This window comes from Equus quagga, unplaced genomic scaffold, assembly GCF_021613505.1.
Source record: "Equus quagga isolate Etosha38 unplaced genomic scaffold, UCLA_HA_Equagga_1.0 73442_RagTag, whole genome shotgun sequence".
NCBI lineage: Eukaryota > Metazoa > Chordata > Mammalia > Perissodactyla > Equidae > Equus > Equus quagga.
In genome coordinates, this window is record NW_025802777.1 from 4,529,329 (window position 1) to 4,546,528 (window position 17,200).

Consider the following 17,200-nt stretch of genomic DNA (forward strand, 5'->3'; position numbering starts at 1 on the left):
TTCAGTGTTAATAACATATGTTAAATGAAGTATCTTTAAACAGAAACACATAAGATTATATAAACGTAAGATTATCTGTTGATTGGGTGACTGCATTGTTGTGACCAGAGGCCTGTAGCAACCTAACCCTGTATTTCCTCTAGGAGCAATGGTTAAGTATTCACTAATTCAGTGTTCGAGTTGACTCTGTACAACATAACTACTGTGAATAATGAAAATCAACTGTAGTTAGCACTTTGTTTGGTCCATTATAACAGTCATATTTGTGCAATGAATAAATGGATGAATGATTTCTTGTATTCCTAGTATTAGGGAAACAGATACTGGGGGAAGGCTAATTATGGCACATCTATTGATGGGTACTCCAATATGATAGGGACTTTCTCCTGTTCACTGTCCTATCCCCACTGCCTGGCATAGGTCATGGCACGTGGTAGATCCTCAAGTATTTATCGAAATGTTTTAGGTAGAAATTTTAATATCAGGATTTTGAAGAATATTTAATAAATTAAATGCTTACACATTTTGATCTGCATAATACAAAATTATGTAAATGAAAATATGTCTCTAGGAAGAGAAGAAAGCCAGAAGGAAATTCAAACTGTCCAACAGTGGTTGTCTTTAGATACTGAGCTGATTGGTGATTTGTGTGTTCCTTTTTATACTTTTGTGGTATATTTTCTTATGTGAGTATATTTCTTATATTAGAAATAGTAGTAATGTCTATCTTCAAAAAAATGTGAAAATTAACTTAAAAATGATTGTAATTAATGGTCAATTAAACCTGTCTGTTGGTTTGATGTGATGACTTAATTTAGCAATATGTGAGAATTACATTCTTGAGGAATTGCTTTAACTATTTTAAACATATATTCTTTTAAAAATGTCTGTTAAAGGATCAAGAATTGGTCAAAATAGTTGGAATACGATACGAAGTTGGGCCCCCTACACTCTGTTGCCTCAAACTAGCATTTATAGATCCTGCAACTGGAAAACTTACCGACAAATCTTTCTCTATTAGGTATGTGTTATTGTTTTCATGGAATTATTGAAATTTAGATTTTTCCCTCTGGCTGATTAGCATGCCTTTTCCATTTAGCTGCAGGGTAGATAGTAAAACGTTGTGGACAGCCTAAGATGTTGGTTGAAGTTCTGATAGATGGGAACCTATTAGAAGTAAAAATAGGGGTGCTACAGCAACAATTAAGTGTTAACATGTTTTATCCACTTTTCCATGCCACTTAAATGAGTGAAGAATTCTGGCCGTAGGCGAAATTGCTTTTACTTTTGTTTTGAGAAAATTGAGAATAAATAATTTGCTAAACCTGTCCAGTATGGTAGCTATTAGCCACTAGTGGCTGTTGAGCACTTGAAGTGTGGCTGCTTCGAATTGAGTTTGATAGAATTGTACACACTGGATTTTGAAGACTTGGTATGAAGAAAAGGAATGTAAAATATCTCATTATTTTGTATTGGTTATTTGCAACAGTTTTAGGATATATTGAGTTAAATAAAATACATTATTAAATTTCAGTGGTTTCATTTTACTTTAATAAGGCTAGTCAAAAATTAAAAATTAGCGTATGCACCTCCCATTGTTTCTCTTTTGGACAGTGTTGCTCTGGACTATAACTGGCTTCACAAGTAATTTAATCATCTTTTATTTTTGTTTAGATATCATGACATGCCAGATGTTATTGACTTTCTTGTATTGCGTCAATTTTACGATGAAGCAAGACAGAGGAATTGGCAGTCTTGTAAGTCTGTTTTTATTGAGTTTTATGTACCCTTAGAAATTAATCTTTTGGGGCTGGCCCAGTGGCGCAGAGGTTAAGTGCGCGTGTTCCTCTCTGGTGGCCCGGGGTTCCCAGGTTCGGATCCCAGGTGCGGACATGGCACTGCTTGGCCAGCCATGCTGTGGTAGGCATCCCACATATAAAGTAGAGGAAGATGGGCACGGATGTGAGCTCAGGGCCAGTCTTCCTCAGCAAAAAGAGTACTACTGGTGGTAGTTAGCTCAGGGCTAATCTTCCTCAAAAAAAAAAGAAAAATTAATCTCTCATTTTATTGGTCTAAGTTTTTGGTTGTGGTGCTGCTTATTATGGTGAATGCAAACATGTAAATTCTGGAAAGACATATAAGTGAGTGATAAGTATGTTTTGCTTAGGGCTTGGTACTTACTGCTCCTTAGACTTTTTAGCCAAGCAACATTTCTTCTGTTCTTAGGGTATGTGACATTCAGAAAGGATTCTTTCTTAGTCATTGACTATAGGCTAGAGTAGACCTTTTATTTCCTTCAGACTTCCCCACACTGCATTATCTCTCATTATCTTTAATGTGACACTGGTGGAATTCACAAAATTATCCTATGATGTAAAATAATCAGGAAGTTGAAAAATAATGCAGGTTTCACACTGGTGATATTCTGGCATACCAGAATATTTTACCTTTGCTGTCATATCAACGCAAACTTAAACAGGTTGACTTGAGGAAACCATTCCTTTAAAAAAAATAAAAAAATTATGTAACACTTATGCTTTATAACCATGAAATGTATGGCGGACAGAAAAAATAAAATCACTTCAATGTAGGCACTAACTCACTTGAATGTTGTGTTCATGGTGCCCATGTAAGGTGGGCTGCTGGGCTCCCTTGCTTGGACTTGTGTAGAGCACTAATCTCAAGACGACATTGTGTCAGTTAGCAACTGTAGCATCTGCTTCATAGATTACTCACTATATAAAAATATATGAAAAGTGTCATATATTGCTTGTCAGTATGTAATGCTATCTGGGGAGCTCATGTGTTGAGTTTGACTTTAGTCACTTAGGATAGCTTATTTGGCTTTTATCTTTTATTAGAAATATTAAGTTTTACTCAGGCTGTGTCATCTCTTGCACACATTCATAAATGATGTTAAGCCCTCATTAATTTTCCTGGTTACTGCTGCCTTTTTCTACAGGTGCTACACATAGGTAAATTTTAGATAAATTCCCTGAGCCATCTCTGTTGGAAACAAAAGATTGTCAGAAAGTGTGGTTGCTCTTAGTTGACTCTTTTTAAAGTTAGTGTTCTCACAAGTAATCAAGGTTATTTTGGGACCAGAGGTAAAGGAAAGTTTTCTTGAAGAAAAACATTTAGCCACAAAAAAATAAAGATGAGACAGCTGGAATATGTGGGAGTTAACAAGTCATGTAGTCAAGACTCAAAGAACTTTAAAGTTTCCCGTCTGTTATGTTTTTTCAACCCCCATGATCTGTAAGTTAGAAGCTCTCATTTTGTTCTGCCAACATGTTCATACAGAATTCTTTTTAAACTTAAATCTGTACAGCAAAACTCTAAAGAGGGATTCCCAGTTGCCTCTTGTATTTTAGTAGTTTTTGTTTTATTTTGTGGTAGATAAATTTTTGTACCAGATCTTCTTTACTAATTAATTCATTTTTGCTCCTCCATAAAATCTTACTTATTTTCCTAAAGTTTGAGCAGTGCTGTTAGAGGAAGTTTCTTGTTTCTATTTTTACTATGTTGAGAACTTTACGCAGCAGCTGTTTATCCTACTCTTGAATAGTCAAAATAGGTTTATTTGAAAATTCTTAATGTAATAGGAGGGCCAGTTTACCATGAGAAAAGTAGTTTTTTAGGGCTCCTTTTAATTTAAAGTCTTAGTTTTACACTGAAGAAACTTTTGTCTAAACTGAAAGTATCTTCTAGTATTAGATGAATAGGGAAGAAAAACAATATAAAGTGAGTTCTTGTTATCAGAGAACTGACTCTCTTATAACCATATGTTTTTATATTAGGCTTCTCAAATTGAAGCTGCTGGATTTATTATTATTACAAGAATATTGTAAAAAATATTGTAATTGACATTTGTGCTAAATTAGGTTGTTTACATGACAGAAAACATGGTATTATATCAAAGTTTTAGTATATGCTTTTCATGAAAAAAATGAACTTAGATTTCTTTCTGCAGTTGAAGTGTTGTTTTAGGATATCTGTATTAATGAAATACTATCAAAAGTAGAATCTTATCAATGGTAGAGAGATGGGTATCGGGATGAGAGGCTTATGGGTTTCTAGTGATTTTTAAGGAAAGTGTATACAAAAGTCTTGTTTACATGAATTTGAAAATATGTTAAGAACCTTCAAACATGTAGCTCTGATAGTTCTGATATTGCTATTGTTTTTTCAGTTTTGTGGAGAATTCACTGTAAGCATACTTTATTAATGAAGACTATTTGTGGTATTTTGTTATGTAAATATTCTCATTCTTAGGGGCGAAATATTGTTTCGGTAAAACTTTCCTTGAAGAAAGAATTGTTAATCTACCAAAGAATTTTTAATGCTGGATAAGTGACTTTTTTTTTTCCCTTATTGATTTTGTTTTGAAAACAGTGGGATGGATGGGAAAGAAGAGAGAGGGTTCTTATGGCACTCTGTTTCTTTTGTAATATATGTAAAAGATCAAATGCAGTTCATTTCTCTAGAAGTGCTATTGTTGTAGAATACATAGAAATGTGTATAATCTAAAATCACTGAACTCAGTTGAAATATTAGTTTTAGTTATTTTGGTTTGTATAGGAGCCCTCCTAAGATCATATTGCTTGTGTTTCTCTTATGCCAAGATGATGGAATACGTAGATGTTTAATTCTTTTAAATAATAAATAAGCATTTTTGAGGGTACATTTAGACCTGATTTTTATTATGAGATCTTAAGAATTAGAGCACTGTTTATGTGGAGATATTTATATAGGAAGAACTTTAGAATAATCATGGGTTAAATTCTAATCATAGTTACTTTTATAATTTGTGTTATTCCTTAGGAAATGTTATATTTCATAAGTGTATATTTAATTATTAAACAAGTATTTATTGATAGTATACATTATTGTAAAAGGTTTTTGAGTTTTGTTGAACTTTGTTCTTGTTTCATGTTGTAAAATGTGGTATAACTTATTTTGGAGTGGGTGTTTGCATTCACTAAGCAACGGAACCTAGTCATAAACCCTTTTAATCTATATGTGATATGGTTATATACTCTACAATAAATTGCTGAGTGTAACGTTTCTTTTTTTACATCTATTTTATCACTGAAGATTCTGGGAAGTGGGGAAGGATGGCTAATTTCAAGATAAAAATATACTTTGATTTCTGTTTTTATCTGTATCATACGGTTTTTATAAATTAAAAATGTTAATGTTAGCAAATTAATGTCTTAGACTCCGTCATCTCTCTCATAGGTGACAGGTTCCGTTCTATCATTGATGATGCTTGGTGGTTTGGAACGGTGCTAAGTCAAGAGCCTTATCAGCGACAGTACCCTGATAGTCATTTCCAGTGTTACATTGTTAGGTCTGTATGCAGATGAAAATAAATCATCTACAAACGTTTGTTCATTGTGGCATATTGAATGAATAACTAATATGTTTCAGGTTAAAAAATGACTATTTACTTTGTCATTAAGTCATGTCAGTTTCACCTCTGCAGTGTCTCTCTAGCATGCCCCTGTTATTTGCTTTTCACTAGTGCCCCCCTTGGAGCAGGTTCTGCTAATTTGCCTGGGACCATTTCTGTAGCCACCTGTTTCCTCAACCTAAGAGTGCATCATTTTTCAGGAGCATATATTACATAGTTTCCCTTGTTCAAAAAAATCTGTGCTGGGGCTGGCTCCTTGGCCGAGTGGTTAAGTTCGCGTGCTCTGCTGTGGTGGCCCAGGGTTCAGATCCTGGGCGCGGACATGGCACCGCTCGTCAGGCCACGTTGAGGCGGCATCCCACATCCCACAACTAGAAGGACCTGCAACTAAGATATACAACTATGTAAGGGTGAGGGGGTTGGGAAGATACAGCACAGATTTTTTTTTTTTTCTGCTTTATTTCCATTGGCTGTGGAATGAAGTCCACGTTCTGAAGCATGGCATTCAAGGCCTTCACACTGTCTTTGAGTTTTTCTTCACTTACTCTGGCTGTAGGCCATGCAGTATTTCTGGTTTTGTCCTTGAACCCACCATTACAGGTTTACACTTCTTTCCTATAGTGTAGCCTTCTAAAAATATTTTACTGTTAATATTTAAACTTTCATTGCAACAATGAGGTTAATTTTCACATTTCGTTTACTGTTGTAGTGGATATCTAGTTATTAGCCACCAGTTGTCTTGATGAAAGCCTAACCAGACTTTTTTTTTTTCTTTTTTTTTGGTTTTAACAGGTGGGACAATACTGAAATTGAAAAACTTAGCCCATGGGACATGGAACCGATTCCTGATAATGGTATGTAATTGTTAAATAATGAAAATATTTTACCTTTATGTTTTCAATTTTTTATCTTACTAATGTACTTAGAGTGCATTTGTATTTTTTGAGAAATGTTTTCAAATTATTATGGTAACAGTGAGCTTTACTAAAAGAAATTAGTAGAATTATGTGTTTCTGGTTCATTGATTCTTATCCTAAGTTTCGAGCTGGATGCTGGCTGTATCTTTGTAGCCCGTGTCATTTCTTATGTGACCCTTCTTTAAACTTCCTGATTTCCTTCACATAGCCTCCATTTCCTTCTCCTCATCCTTACTCTGTTACCCTTGTTCTTCCTTCAAAGAAAAACTAACTTGACTTCCATCTCTCTTCTGCTTTACCTCAACTGGTCTGTCTTACTCAGGCTTGTCCGTTCCTTTCCTGTGAGAGGGAGATGTCTCTGTTCCAGATCCAGCCCCTTCCTCCCGTGCTTGCCATCCCACTGCTTTTAACTTCTGTTGGACTTGGTGGTACTTAGACCTAATTTATTCCCTTCAACAATGTTAGTTTTCTCCTTTCTGCATTCAAGTTTGAACTTGTCTCTTGTACCTTAAAATATCTTTCCGTTGGCTTTATTGAACAATTTAGCTACTGAATTAGTTCCCTCTTGCTAAACTTTTTTTTTTTTAAGATTTTTAAAATTTTTCCTTTTTCTCCCAAAGCCCTTTGATACATAGTTGTGTATTTTTAGTTGTGGGTCCTTCTAGTTGTGGCATGGGGGATGCTACCTCAGCATGGTTTGACGAGCGGTGCCATGTCCGTGTCCAAGATTCAAACCGGCGAAACCCTGTACCGCCAAAGCAGAGAGCATGAACTTAACCACTTGGCCATGGGGCCAGCCCCACCTCTTGCTAAACTTTTTGAAGGGGTGCTCTGTATTTCTTGCTTCCATTTCTTCACTATCAAGCTTTCTTTTATATTAATGTTTATTCAACATAAAAACATGCAAAAACTTTTTTTTAAATGAGGAAGATTGATCCTGAGCTAACATCTGTTGCCAATCTGCTTCTTTTTTGCTTGAGGAAGATCGTCCCTGAGCTAACATCTTTGTCATTCTTCCTCTATTTTGTATGTAGGATGCCGCCGCAGCATGGCTTGATGATTGGTGTGTACGTCCTTGCGTGGGATGCGAACCCCAGGCCACCGATGTGGAGTTTGTGAACTTAACCACTGTGCCACTGTGCCAGCCCCATAAAACATGAAAAAACTTTTGTCCTTTACCCTCACCATTTTTTTTTTTAATTTTTGTTGAGTTAATGATAGGTTACAATATTGTGAAATTCCAGTTGTATATTGTTTGTCAGTTGTGTTGTAGGTGCACCCCTTCACCCTTTGTGTTCACTCCCCACCCCACCTTTCCCTGCTAACCACTAATCTGTTCTCTTTGTCTACATTTTGAATTCCTCATATGAGTGGAGTCATACAGAGATTGTTCTTCTCTGTCTGGTTTATTTCACTTAACCTCATTCCCTCAAGTTCCATCCATGTTGTTGCAAATGGGATGATTTTGTTCTTTTTTATGGCTGAGTAGTATTCCATTGTATATATACACCACATCTTCTTTATCCAGTCATCAGTCGATGGGCACTTAGGTTGCTTCCATGTCTTGGCTATTGTGAATAATGCTGCAGTGAACATTGGGGTGCATGGGACTTTTGGAATTACTGACTTGAAGCTCTTTGGATAGATCCCCCTAGTGGGATAGCTGGGTTGTATGGTAGTTCTATTTTTAATTTTTTGAGGAATCTCCATGCTGTTTTCCATAGTGGCTGCACCAGTTTGCATTCCCACCAGCAGTGTATGAGGGTTTCTTTTTCTCCACAACCTCTCCAACATTTGTTACTATTAGTTTTAGTTATTTTTGTCATTCTAATGGGTGTAAGGTTATATCTTAGTGTAGTTTTGATTTGCATTTCCCTGATGATCAGCGATGTTGAGCATCTTTTCATGTGCCTGTTGGCCATACGTATATCTCCTTTGCAGAAATATCTGTTCATGTCTCCTGCCCATTGTTTGATTGGGCTGTTTGATTTTTTGTTGTTGAGTTGTGTGAGTTCTTTATATATTATGGAGATTAACCCTTTGTCGGATGTATGACTTGCAAATATTTCTTCCCACTTAGTGGGTTTTTTGTTTCAGTCTTGTTTTCATTTGCGTTGAAGAAGCTCTTTAGTCTGAAGTCCCATTTGTTTATTCTTTCTATGTTTCCCTTGTCTGAGAAGACATGGTGTCTGAAAAGATCCTTTTAATAGTGATGTCAAAGAGTGTACTGCCTACATTTTCTTCTAGAAGCCTTATGATTTCAGGTCTCAGCTTTAGGTCTTTGATCCATTTTGAGTTTATTTTGGTGAATGGTGAAAAAGAATGGTCAATTTTCATTCTTTTACATGTGGCTGTCCAGTTTTCCCAGCACCATTTGTTGAAAAGACTTTCTTTTCTCCATTGTATGCCCTCAGCTCTTTTGTCAAAGATTAGCTGTCCAAAGATGTGTGGTTTTATTTCTGGGCTTTCAGTTCTGTTCCATTGATCTGTGCACCTTTTTTTGTATCAGTACCATGCTGTTTTGATTAGTGTAGCTTTGTAGTATGTTTTGAAGTCAAGGATTGTGATGCCTCCACCTTTGTTCTTTTTTCTCAGGATTGCTTTAGCAATTTGGCATCTTTTGCTGCCCCATTTGAATTTTAGGATTGTTTGTTCTGTTTCTGTAAAGAATGTCATTGGGATTCTGATTGAGATTGTGTTGAATCTGTAGATTGCTTTAGGTAGTATGGACATTTTAACTATGTTTATTCTTCCAATCTATATGTGTGGAATGTCTTTCCATCTCTTAAAGTCATCATCCATTTTCTTTCAGGAAAGTCCTGTAGTTTTCGTTGTGTAGGTCTTTCACTTCCTTAGTTAAATTCACCCCAAGGCATTTTATTCTTTTTGTTGGGATTGTGAATGGTGTTGTGTTCTTGAGTTCTTTTTCTGTTAGTTCGTTATTAGAGTATAGAAATGCTACTGATTTATGTAAGTTGATTTTATACCCTGCAACTTTGCTGTAGTTGTTGATTATTTCTAAAAGTTTTCCAAAGGATTATTTGGGGTTTTCTTTATATAAGATCATGTTGTCTGCAAACAGCGAGAGTTTCACTTCTTCCCTCCCTATTTGGATTCCTTTTATTCCTTTCTCTTGCCTAATTGCTCTGGCCAAAACCTCCAGTACTGTGTTGAATAAGAGTGGTGATAGAGGGCATCCTTGTCTCGTTCCTGTTTTCAGAGGGCTGGTGCTCAGTTTTTGGCTGTGGGTTTGTCGTATATGGCCTTTATTATGTTGAGGTAATTTCCTTCTATCCCCATTTGGTTCTGAGTTTTTATCATAAGTGGCTGTTGGATCTTGTCAAATGCTTTCTCTGCATCTATTGACATGATCGTGTGGTTTTTATTCCTCAGTTTGTTGATGTGGTGTATCACGTTGATTGATTTGCAGATGTTGAACCATCCCTGTGTCCCTGCTATGAATCCCACTTGATCATGGTATATGATCCTTTTGATGTATTGCTGAATTCGAGCTGCCAAAATTTTGTTGAGAGTTTTTGCATCTATGTTCATCAGTGATATTGGCCTGTAGTTCTCCTTTCTTGTGTTGTCCTTGTCAGGCTTTGGTTTCAGCGTGATGTTGGCCTCGTAGAATGTGTTAGGAAGTGTTCCATCCCCCCTAATTTTTTGGAATAGCTTGAAAAGGATAGGTATTAAATCCTCTCTGAAAGTTTGGTACAATTCCCCAGGAAAGGTGTCTGGTCCTGGGAGTTTATTCTTCAGGATGCTTTTGATTGCTGCTTCAATCTCTTTCCTTGTGATTTGTCTTTTCAGATTGTCTGCTTTTTCTTGACTTAGCTTTGGGAAATTGTAAGAGTCTAACAGTTTATCCATTTCCTCTAGGTTATCCATTTTGTTGGCATATAGTTTTTCATAGTATTCTCTTATAATCCATTGTGTTTCTGTGGAGTCTGTTGTTACTTGTCTTCTTTCATTTCTGATTTTGTTTATTTGAGCTTTCTCTCTTCCTTTCTTTGTAAGTCTGGCTAGGGGTTTATCAATTTTATCTATCTTCTCAAAGAACTAGCTCTTTGTTTCATTGATCCTTTCTATGCCTTTTTTGTTTCGATAGCATTTATTTCTGTGATTTTTATTGTTTCTCTCCTGCTGACTTTCAGCTACGTTTGTTCTTCTTTCTCTAATTCAGTTAGGTGTAATTTGAGATTGCTTATTTTGGGATTTTTCTTGTTTGTTAAGGTGTGCCTGTATTGCGATGAATTTCCCTCTTAATACAGCTTTTACTGTATCCCATATGAGTTGGTATGGCGTGTTATCATTTTCATTTATCCAGATATTTTTTATTTCTTCTTTAATTTCTTCAATGATCCATTGCTTCTTCAGTAGCATATTGCTTAGTCTCCACATCTTTGTCCCTTTCTCACCTTTTTTCTTGTAATTTCTAGCTTTATAGCATTATGATCGGAGAAGATGCTTGTTGTTGTTTCAATTTTTTTGAATTTATAGATGCTTGCTTTGTTTCCCAACATATGGTGTATCCTTGGGAATGTTCCATGAGTACTTGAGAAGAATGTGTATTCTGCAGTTTTTAGATGAAGTGTTCTATGTATGTCTATTAAGTCTAACTGTTCTAGCTTTTCGTTTAATTCCACTGTTTCCTTGTTGATTATCTGTCTGGATGATCTGTCCAATGATGTGAGTGGGGTGTTGAGGTCCCCTACTATTATTCTGTTATTTTTGATATCTTCTTTTAGGTTTGTTAATAGTTGCTTTATGAACTTTGGTGCTCCTGTGTTGGGTGCATAGATATTTATAAGCATTGTTTCTTGATAAAGCGTCCCTTTGATCATTATATACTGACCCTCTTTGTCTCTGTTTACCTGCCTTATCTTGAAATCTACTTTGTCTTATATAAGTATTGTGACACTTGCTTTCTTTTGTTTGCCATTAGCTTGGAGTATCGTCTTCTACCCCTTCACTCTGAGCATGTATTTGTCATTGGAGCTGAGGTGCGTTTCCTGGAGACAACGAATTGTTGGATCTTGTTCTGTAATCCATCTTGACCTTCTGTGTCTTTTTATTGGAGAGTTCACTGCATTTACATTGAGGGTGATTATTGATGTATGAGGGCCTAATGTTGTCATTCTGTCACTCGTTTTCTGGTTTTCCTGCATTTCCTTTGTTTCTTGTCCTGTGTGGTTTGGTCTACCCATTTGGCTTCTGCAGTTTCTTATGCTGTGTTTCTTAGTTTTTTTCCGTATTTACTTTTTGTGTCTGTGTTCTGCTTTTCAGTTTAGTGGCTACCCTGAAGTTTGTATTGAGAATGTCGTGCATAACATAGTCCATTTTCTGATGGCCTCTTACTTCCTTAGCCTAAACTGAATCAGTCCCTTTCCTCCTCTCCTCCTAAGTTATTATTTTCATATCTTATTCCAACTTGTGTTGTGAGTTTGTGGTTATAGTGACAAGACTGTCTTTTTTTTGGTGTTTTCCTTCCCTTTATCCTAATGCTATAGTTGAGTATTTGCTATCCTATTCTGATTCTATCTGTCTCCTTCCTCTGTGTTTTGCCACCCCTTTCTCCCTTTTTTCCTTTTGTTAGGTGTGAGGGCCTTCTTGAGGATTTCGTGTTGTGGGGGAGGTCTCAGGGCTACGAAGTCCCTTAGCTTTTGTTTGGGAAAGATTTAATTTCTGCCTCACATCTGAAGGATATTTTTGCTGGATAGAGTATTCTTGGCTGAAGATTTTTATCTTTTATAGTTCTGAATATGTCATTCCATTCTCTCCTAGCTTGTAAGGTTTCTGCAGAGAAGTCTGCTGAAAGTCTGATAGGGGTTCCTTTGTAGGTCATTTTCTTCTGCCTTGCTGCCGTGAGTATTCTTTCTTTGTCATTGATTTTTGCCAGTTTTGCTACTATATGCCTTGCAGTAGGTCTTTTTACATTGAGAAATCTAGGAGATCTGAAAGCTTCCTCCACACACATTTCTCTCTCATTCCCTAGATTTGGGAACTTCTCTGCTCTTATTTCTTTGAGCATGCTTTGTGCTCCATTCTGCTTCTCTTCACCTTCTTGGGTACCTATAATTCTTATGTTGCATTTCCTCATTGAGTTGGCTATTTCTTGGAGATTTTCGTCATTTCTGTTTTAGTCTTAGTTCTCTGTCCTCCTCTGTCTGGAGCCATTCTACATGTCTATCTTCGATTATGCTGATTTGCCCCTCTATGGTGTCCACATGAGCATTCAGGGAATCTGTATTTTGTTTTCTCTCTTCCTTTTTTTTTCATCTCTACTATTTCTGATTGATTCTTCTTTATGGTTTCAATCTCTTCTGTGAAGTATCTCCAGAACTTGTTGAATTGTTTTTCTGTGTTTTCTTTCACCTCATTGAGTTTTCTGACAATAGCTATTCTGAATTCATTGTCGTTTAGTTTACTTATTTCTGGGTCTTCAGGACATAATTCTAGGTATTTATTTTCTCTCTGGTCTGGAGATTTAATGAATTGCCTGATGCTGGAAGTAACGATTTTTTCTCATTGTGATATTATTCAGTTGCAGTTACAGCCTATCACCACTAGATGGGGGCTGAGAGCCCCGTATTTTGGGCCCTCTGCCTTCAGCCGAGATGGCGTGGCACAGCGCTGGCTGGGGTGGAGAGTGCTTTCTCTTTCCTGCAGACCTGGTTTCCCAATCAGTTCTCGCACTCTGGTCTCCTGGAGTCTTGGCTTGATGAGGTCACCCCATGTGAAAACTGTCTCTCCATTAGAGGGCTTCGCTCTAGGCTACAAGGGCTCTAGGGAGTCCTGGGTGATCCTGCCATGCGCAACCCCTCTCCTAGTCCTTCTGTCACGGAACCTCCCACGGCAGCGACCACAGTCTTCAGGGAAGGGAGCAAAGTTCTCTCTCTCCCAGTTCAAGCTTCTCCTCTGAGGGGGGGCTCCAGCCTCTCTGCCCTATGTCCTATGACTGCTGTGAATCTCCAAGGATTCCTGTGCTATTGGGATATTTTTTGTTGGAATATGGTTGCTCCTTTTTGTTGTATGTTGGAGGGGAGAGACTCTCGGGCAAGGTCACTCCACCATGATGCTGATGTGACCAGTATTTCCTCTATTTTGCAGGTAAAGATTCACCCTAAGCTAACGTCTGTTGCCAGTCTTCATCTGTTTTTCTTCCTTTTTCTCCCCAAAGCTCCAGTACATAGTTGTGTATATGTACAAAACTTCTGGTTCTTCTATGTGAGCTGCTGTTACACCATTGCTACTGGCAGACAAGTGGTGTGTCTCTGCGCCCAGGAACCAAACCTGTGCTGCTGAAGTGTAGCACACTGAACTTTAACTGCTGGGCCATTGTGGCTCTGGGGGGTGTCAACTTTAATCATTGGATTTAGGTGGTGTCTGTCAGATTTATCTGCTGTATAGTAACTGCTTTGTCTTTACAATTAGTGTCTTGTTGATGAACTTTGACAATTGAATTTAAGTATTGTGTACGTTTGTTTTTCAATTGATTTTTTTTCTTTTTCTTTTTTTGGTGGAATTCATAGTTGATCCCCCTGAAGAATTAGGAGCTAGTATTTCCGTCACTTCAGATGAGCTAGAGAAATTGCTGTACAAACCAGAAGATGGTGAATGGGGTCAGAAATCAAGAGACGAAGAATGTGAACGAATTATTAGTGGTATAGATCAACTTTTGAATCTCGGTAAGTTTTTTTAGGGTGAAAAGTTTCATGCTCAAGTTTTCTTTTCCATAAAAGTGTTTTAAAATAGTACCATAATTTTGGTTATGTTCTTTACTGCAATTTCTATTTGTTACCTTTTAGTTATCCCTGCAGTGTTAAATGTAACTCTATTTTATGAATGATTTGTAGAGAAATATCACTCAGAGGTAATGGATTTATTGATAAAAATTCTTCTGTCTGCCCTCACAGATATAGCAGCAGCTTTTGCAGGTCCAGTTGACCTATGTACGTATCCGAAGTACTGTACTGTGGTAGCTTATCCAACTGATCTTTACACAATTCGAATGAGACTTGTTAATCGATTTTACAGGTTGGTAGAAACCTACTTCAAAAATAGTTTGAAAAGATATTTGGCCATACCAACTAGAGTATACAGAGGTAGTGTTGGTTGATAGTGACATTGGTGGAGAGGGGGCTGATTAACATTATTTTCTATTTCATTCTCTTCTTTCATAATAGTGATTTCTTGGTCCTCTGTGTAAGACATTGTGCTAGATGCGTGTGGGTAGGTAGGGCAAGATCCTGGTGGGTAAGAAAACATACGATGTATGATGTTTCATTCCTAAATCTTTAGTAGTCTGTCTTAGAAATTGTGTTAAGTAGTTAGAAATTGTATTTGTTTATTAATGTATGTTAACATTCCTCTTTTGAGCTGCTCCATTTAAGAATGAAATTTAGTTAATTGAACTTTGGCCTTTGAAAGATTAATTCTACAGCATTATGAACTTTTTACCTCTGGCTTCTAGAGCACTGCTAACTGTAAAATTTCCTATTCCAAATGGTTTTTTTTTTTTTTCAATTGATGGTATTTTATTTTTTGTAATTTAACTACTTCAAGAAATTACCATTACTAAAACCTTTTTCTTGAGTCCGCCTTGTTGGTATAATTTTATATGTAGTTGGACATTGGATTGTGCATTTGATCAAAAACCACTTTGCCAGTTTACGGTGACATTGACTCTCTTAGGATGGTATTTAACACATTTTCTTCATTAAGTCTCAACAGCTTCAAATGTATCTATAGGCATTGTGAAAATGAAAGGTTACTCTTTTGGTTTTCTGGATGTGATGATGTCATCTGTTAAGATTTTTGGTCCTTAAATTTGTTCTCTGCAGTTCAGCATCCAGTATAATTGCTTATGACCATGATCAAGATGAGAGCAATGCAAGGTTATTAGTTGTAACTTTGCATTTATGGTTTAATTAATATGTCATGCTGGCTTAATATGTTGGATTTTTAAATGTGGTTTCTTTTCTGTCTTTTCATTTTCTAAGCCCTAAATTGCCTACTTTTTGTTTTGAAGGAGGCTATCTGCATTAATTTGGGAAGTGAGATATATAGAACATAATGCCAGAACATTTAATGAACCTGAGAGTGTAATTGCAAGATCAGCTAAGAAGATAACTGACCAACTTTTAAAATTTATCAAGTAAGTGACCTCATATAGTTCTTATGAAAAAGTGTATTTGCATATTATGCTCTTGTAGCCATCCTTTCTTAATTTTTTTGGTCTGAATTATACCCTTTTAATGTGTTACTTTGAATGACATTTTACTCCTTACTGTGATTATGATTTCAGTAAATGAATGACAGTTTAATCTGTTTTGGATTATATCCTGTGAGAGTGCATATTCCACGTATTTTCTTGCATTGGGAACTAATTAGTGGGGTGAAAACTGACCTGGAAATTGAGATCCAAGTTATAACGTAGTCTCTTCTAGTGAACATTCTGGGTGACTTTGGACAGATTACTCTGCCTGTTTCCTTTAAAATTAATGAGTTTTGCTGTATGATTTATATGCATTTTCCCATAGCTATAAAAATTCTTTGAAAGAATCATATGTCAGAGAGGATAATTTATAAGCTGTGCCATGATTTTCACTATCCAGCTACAAACTATGAAATTACTAACTCCAGTCTGTCTCACTTTCCTGGGTTGAATCTGTCGCATGTCTGGAGGACTTACTACCTTTTGCCCAGAACTCTCTTCTGTTCTCTTTCAGGAAGATCACATACGCATTCTCATGTCCTTCATGCCTAGATATATCCATACTTTAGCATACTTTCTTCTTCTGTATGTATAGTGAGCTTAAGATATAATATGCTTTAATTTCTACTTCCTCTTTCTTTCTATTCCCCTTTTTCTCAAATCAACCATTTTCTTGGCTCACTGCATAAATATTACTCGTGAGATACTTAGAAAAAAATCATTGTTGTATTCATCCAGTTGAGGCCATACATATGTTATTTGTGGATTACCAGCTTAATTTCCATATATACTTAACTGGAAAAAAACCCCCAAATTTAGTTTCAATATTGTAAGGGGGTTAGTTCTTTCCAGAGAGGGTAGAGTGAAAACCTGGTAGTCCTCTGCTTGAGATTGGGCATGCGTAGTTGGGGACTATTTTATCTTAACCTGTAGTTTGAATCTTTAGCAACAGTAACTAAGTCTGCATGCTGTTAAAAAAGTGAAAAATTGTTTTTTAGGAATCAAGACTGTACAAATATCTCTGAACTTTCTAACACTTCTGAAAATGATGAACAAAATGCCGAGGATTTGGTATGAAGTTTGTCAATTTTATAATCATTTTTGTAAATTTTAAATGGTAACTTAAAAATAATGAGTGAAGTAGAAAATGCTGGTTATCTATGTCAATTCTTGCTATATGCCAATAAATTATGAAAATAGGGCTCTTGATAAAGGTAGTATTTTTTATCTAGCTGGTCAATGAGGTAATTTGTGTTAGCCAGTAATTGATATCAAATAAACAAAATATATCTAAGTGAATAACACGTGCAGAATACGTTCTCTTTCCAAATTTTAGCTAGAGAAAGGTGTATTATAAGGTACTTCTGAAATAGTTTTGGTAAAACCAGTATCTGGAAGTTGAATTTAATTGTAATTAACAATTAATGAACTTTACTCACAGTCCCCTAAAGTCCTTCACTCAAGATGGTATTGAAGTGTAAGTAAGGCAGATGATCAGTGATGTGTAATTTCACTTCATATGGAATCAAGCTTTGTAGGAAGGATATTCTTAAAAACAGTGTCACTTTCTACACAAACTCTTATGTAGTTCACTGATTTTCATGCTAATTTATATTGGAATAAAAATGGATATACTAGTAAGTGATT

The 17,200-nt window shown here is 36.2% G+C and overlaps 1 protein-coding gene across 1 annotated transcript in view; it reads left to right on the forward strand.

Moving 5' to 3' along the window:
• Positions 1-17,200, forward strand: part of LOC124234374 (bromodomain and WD repeat-containing protein 1) — a 116,508-nt gene that overhangs the window by 81,200 nt on the left and 18,108 nt on the right. Inside the window, exons 26-33 of the mRNA XM_046651736.1 lie at positions 897-1,021; positions 1,675-1,757; positions 5,242-5,353; positions 6,209-6,270; positions 13,869-14,024; positions 14,253-14,373; positions 15,368-15,493; positions 16,552-16,624. Of these exons, the coding sequence (XP_046507692.1) occupies positions 897-1,021; positions 1,675-1,757; positions 5,242-5,353; positions 6,209-6,270; positions 13,869-14,024; positions 14,253-14,373; positions 15,368-15,493; positions 16,552-16,624 (858 nt within the window). The remainder of the gene's footprint in view (positions 1-896; positions 1,022-1,674; positions 1,758-5,241; positions 5,354-6,208; positions 6,271-13,868; positions 14,025-14,252; positions 14,374-15,367; positions 15,494-16,551; positions 16,625-17,200) is intronic.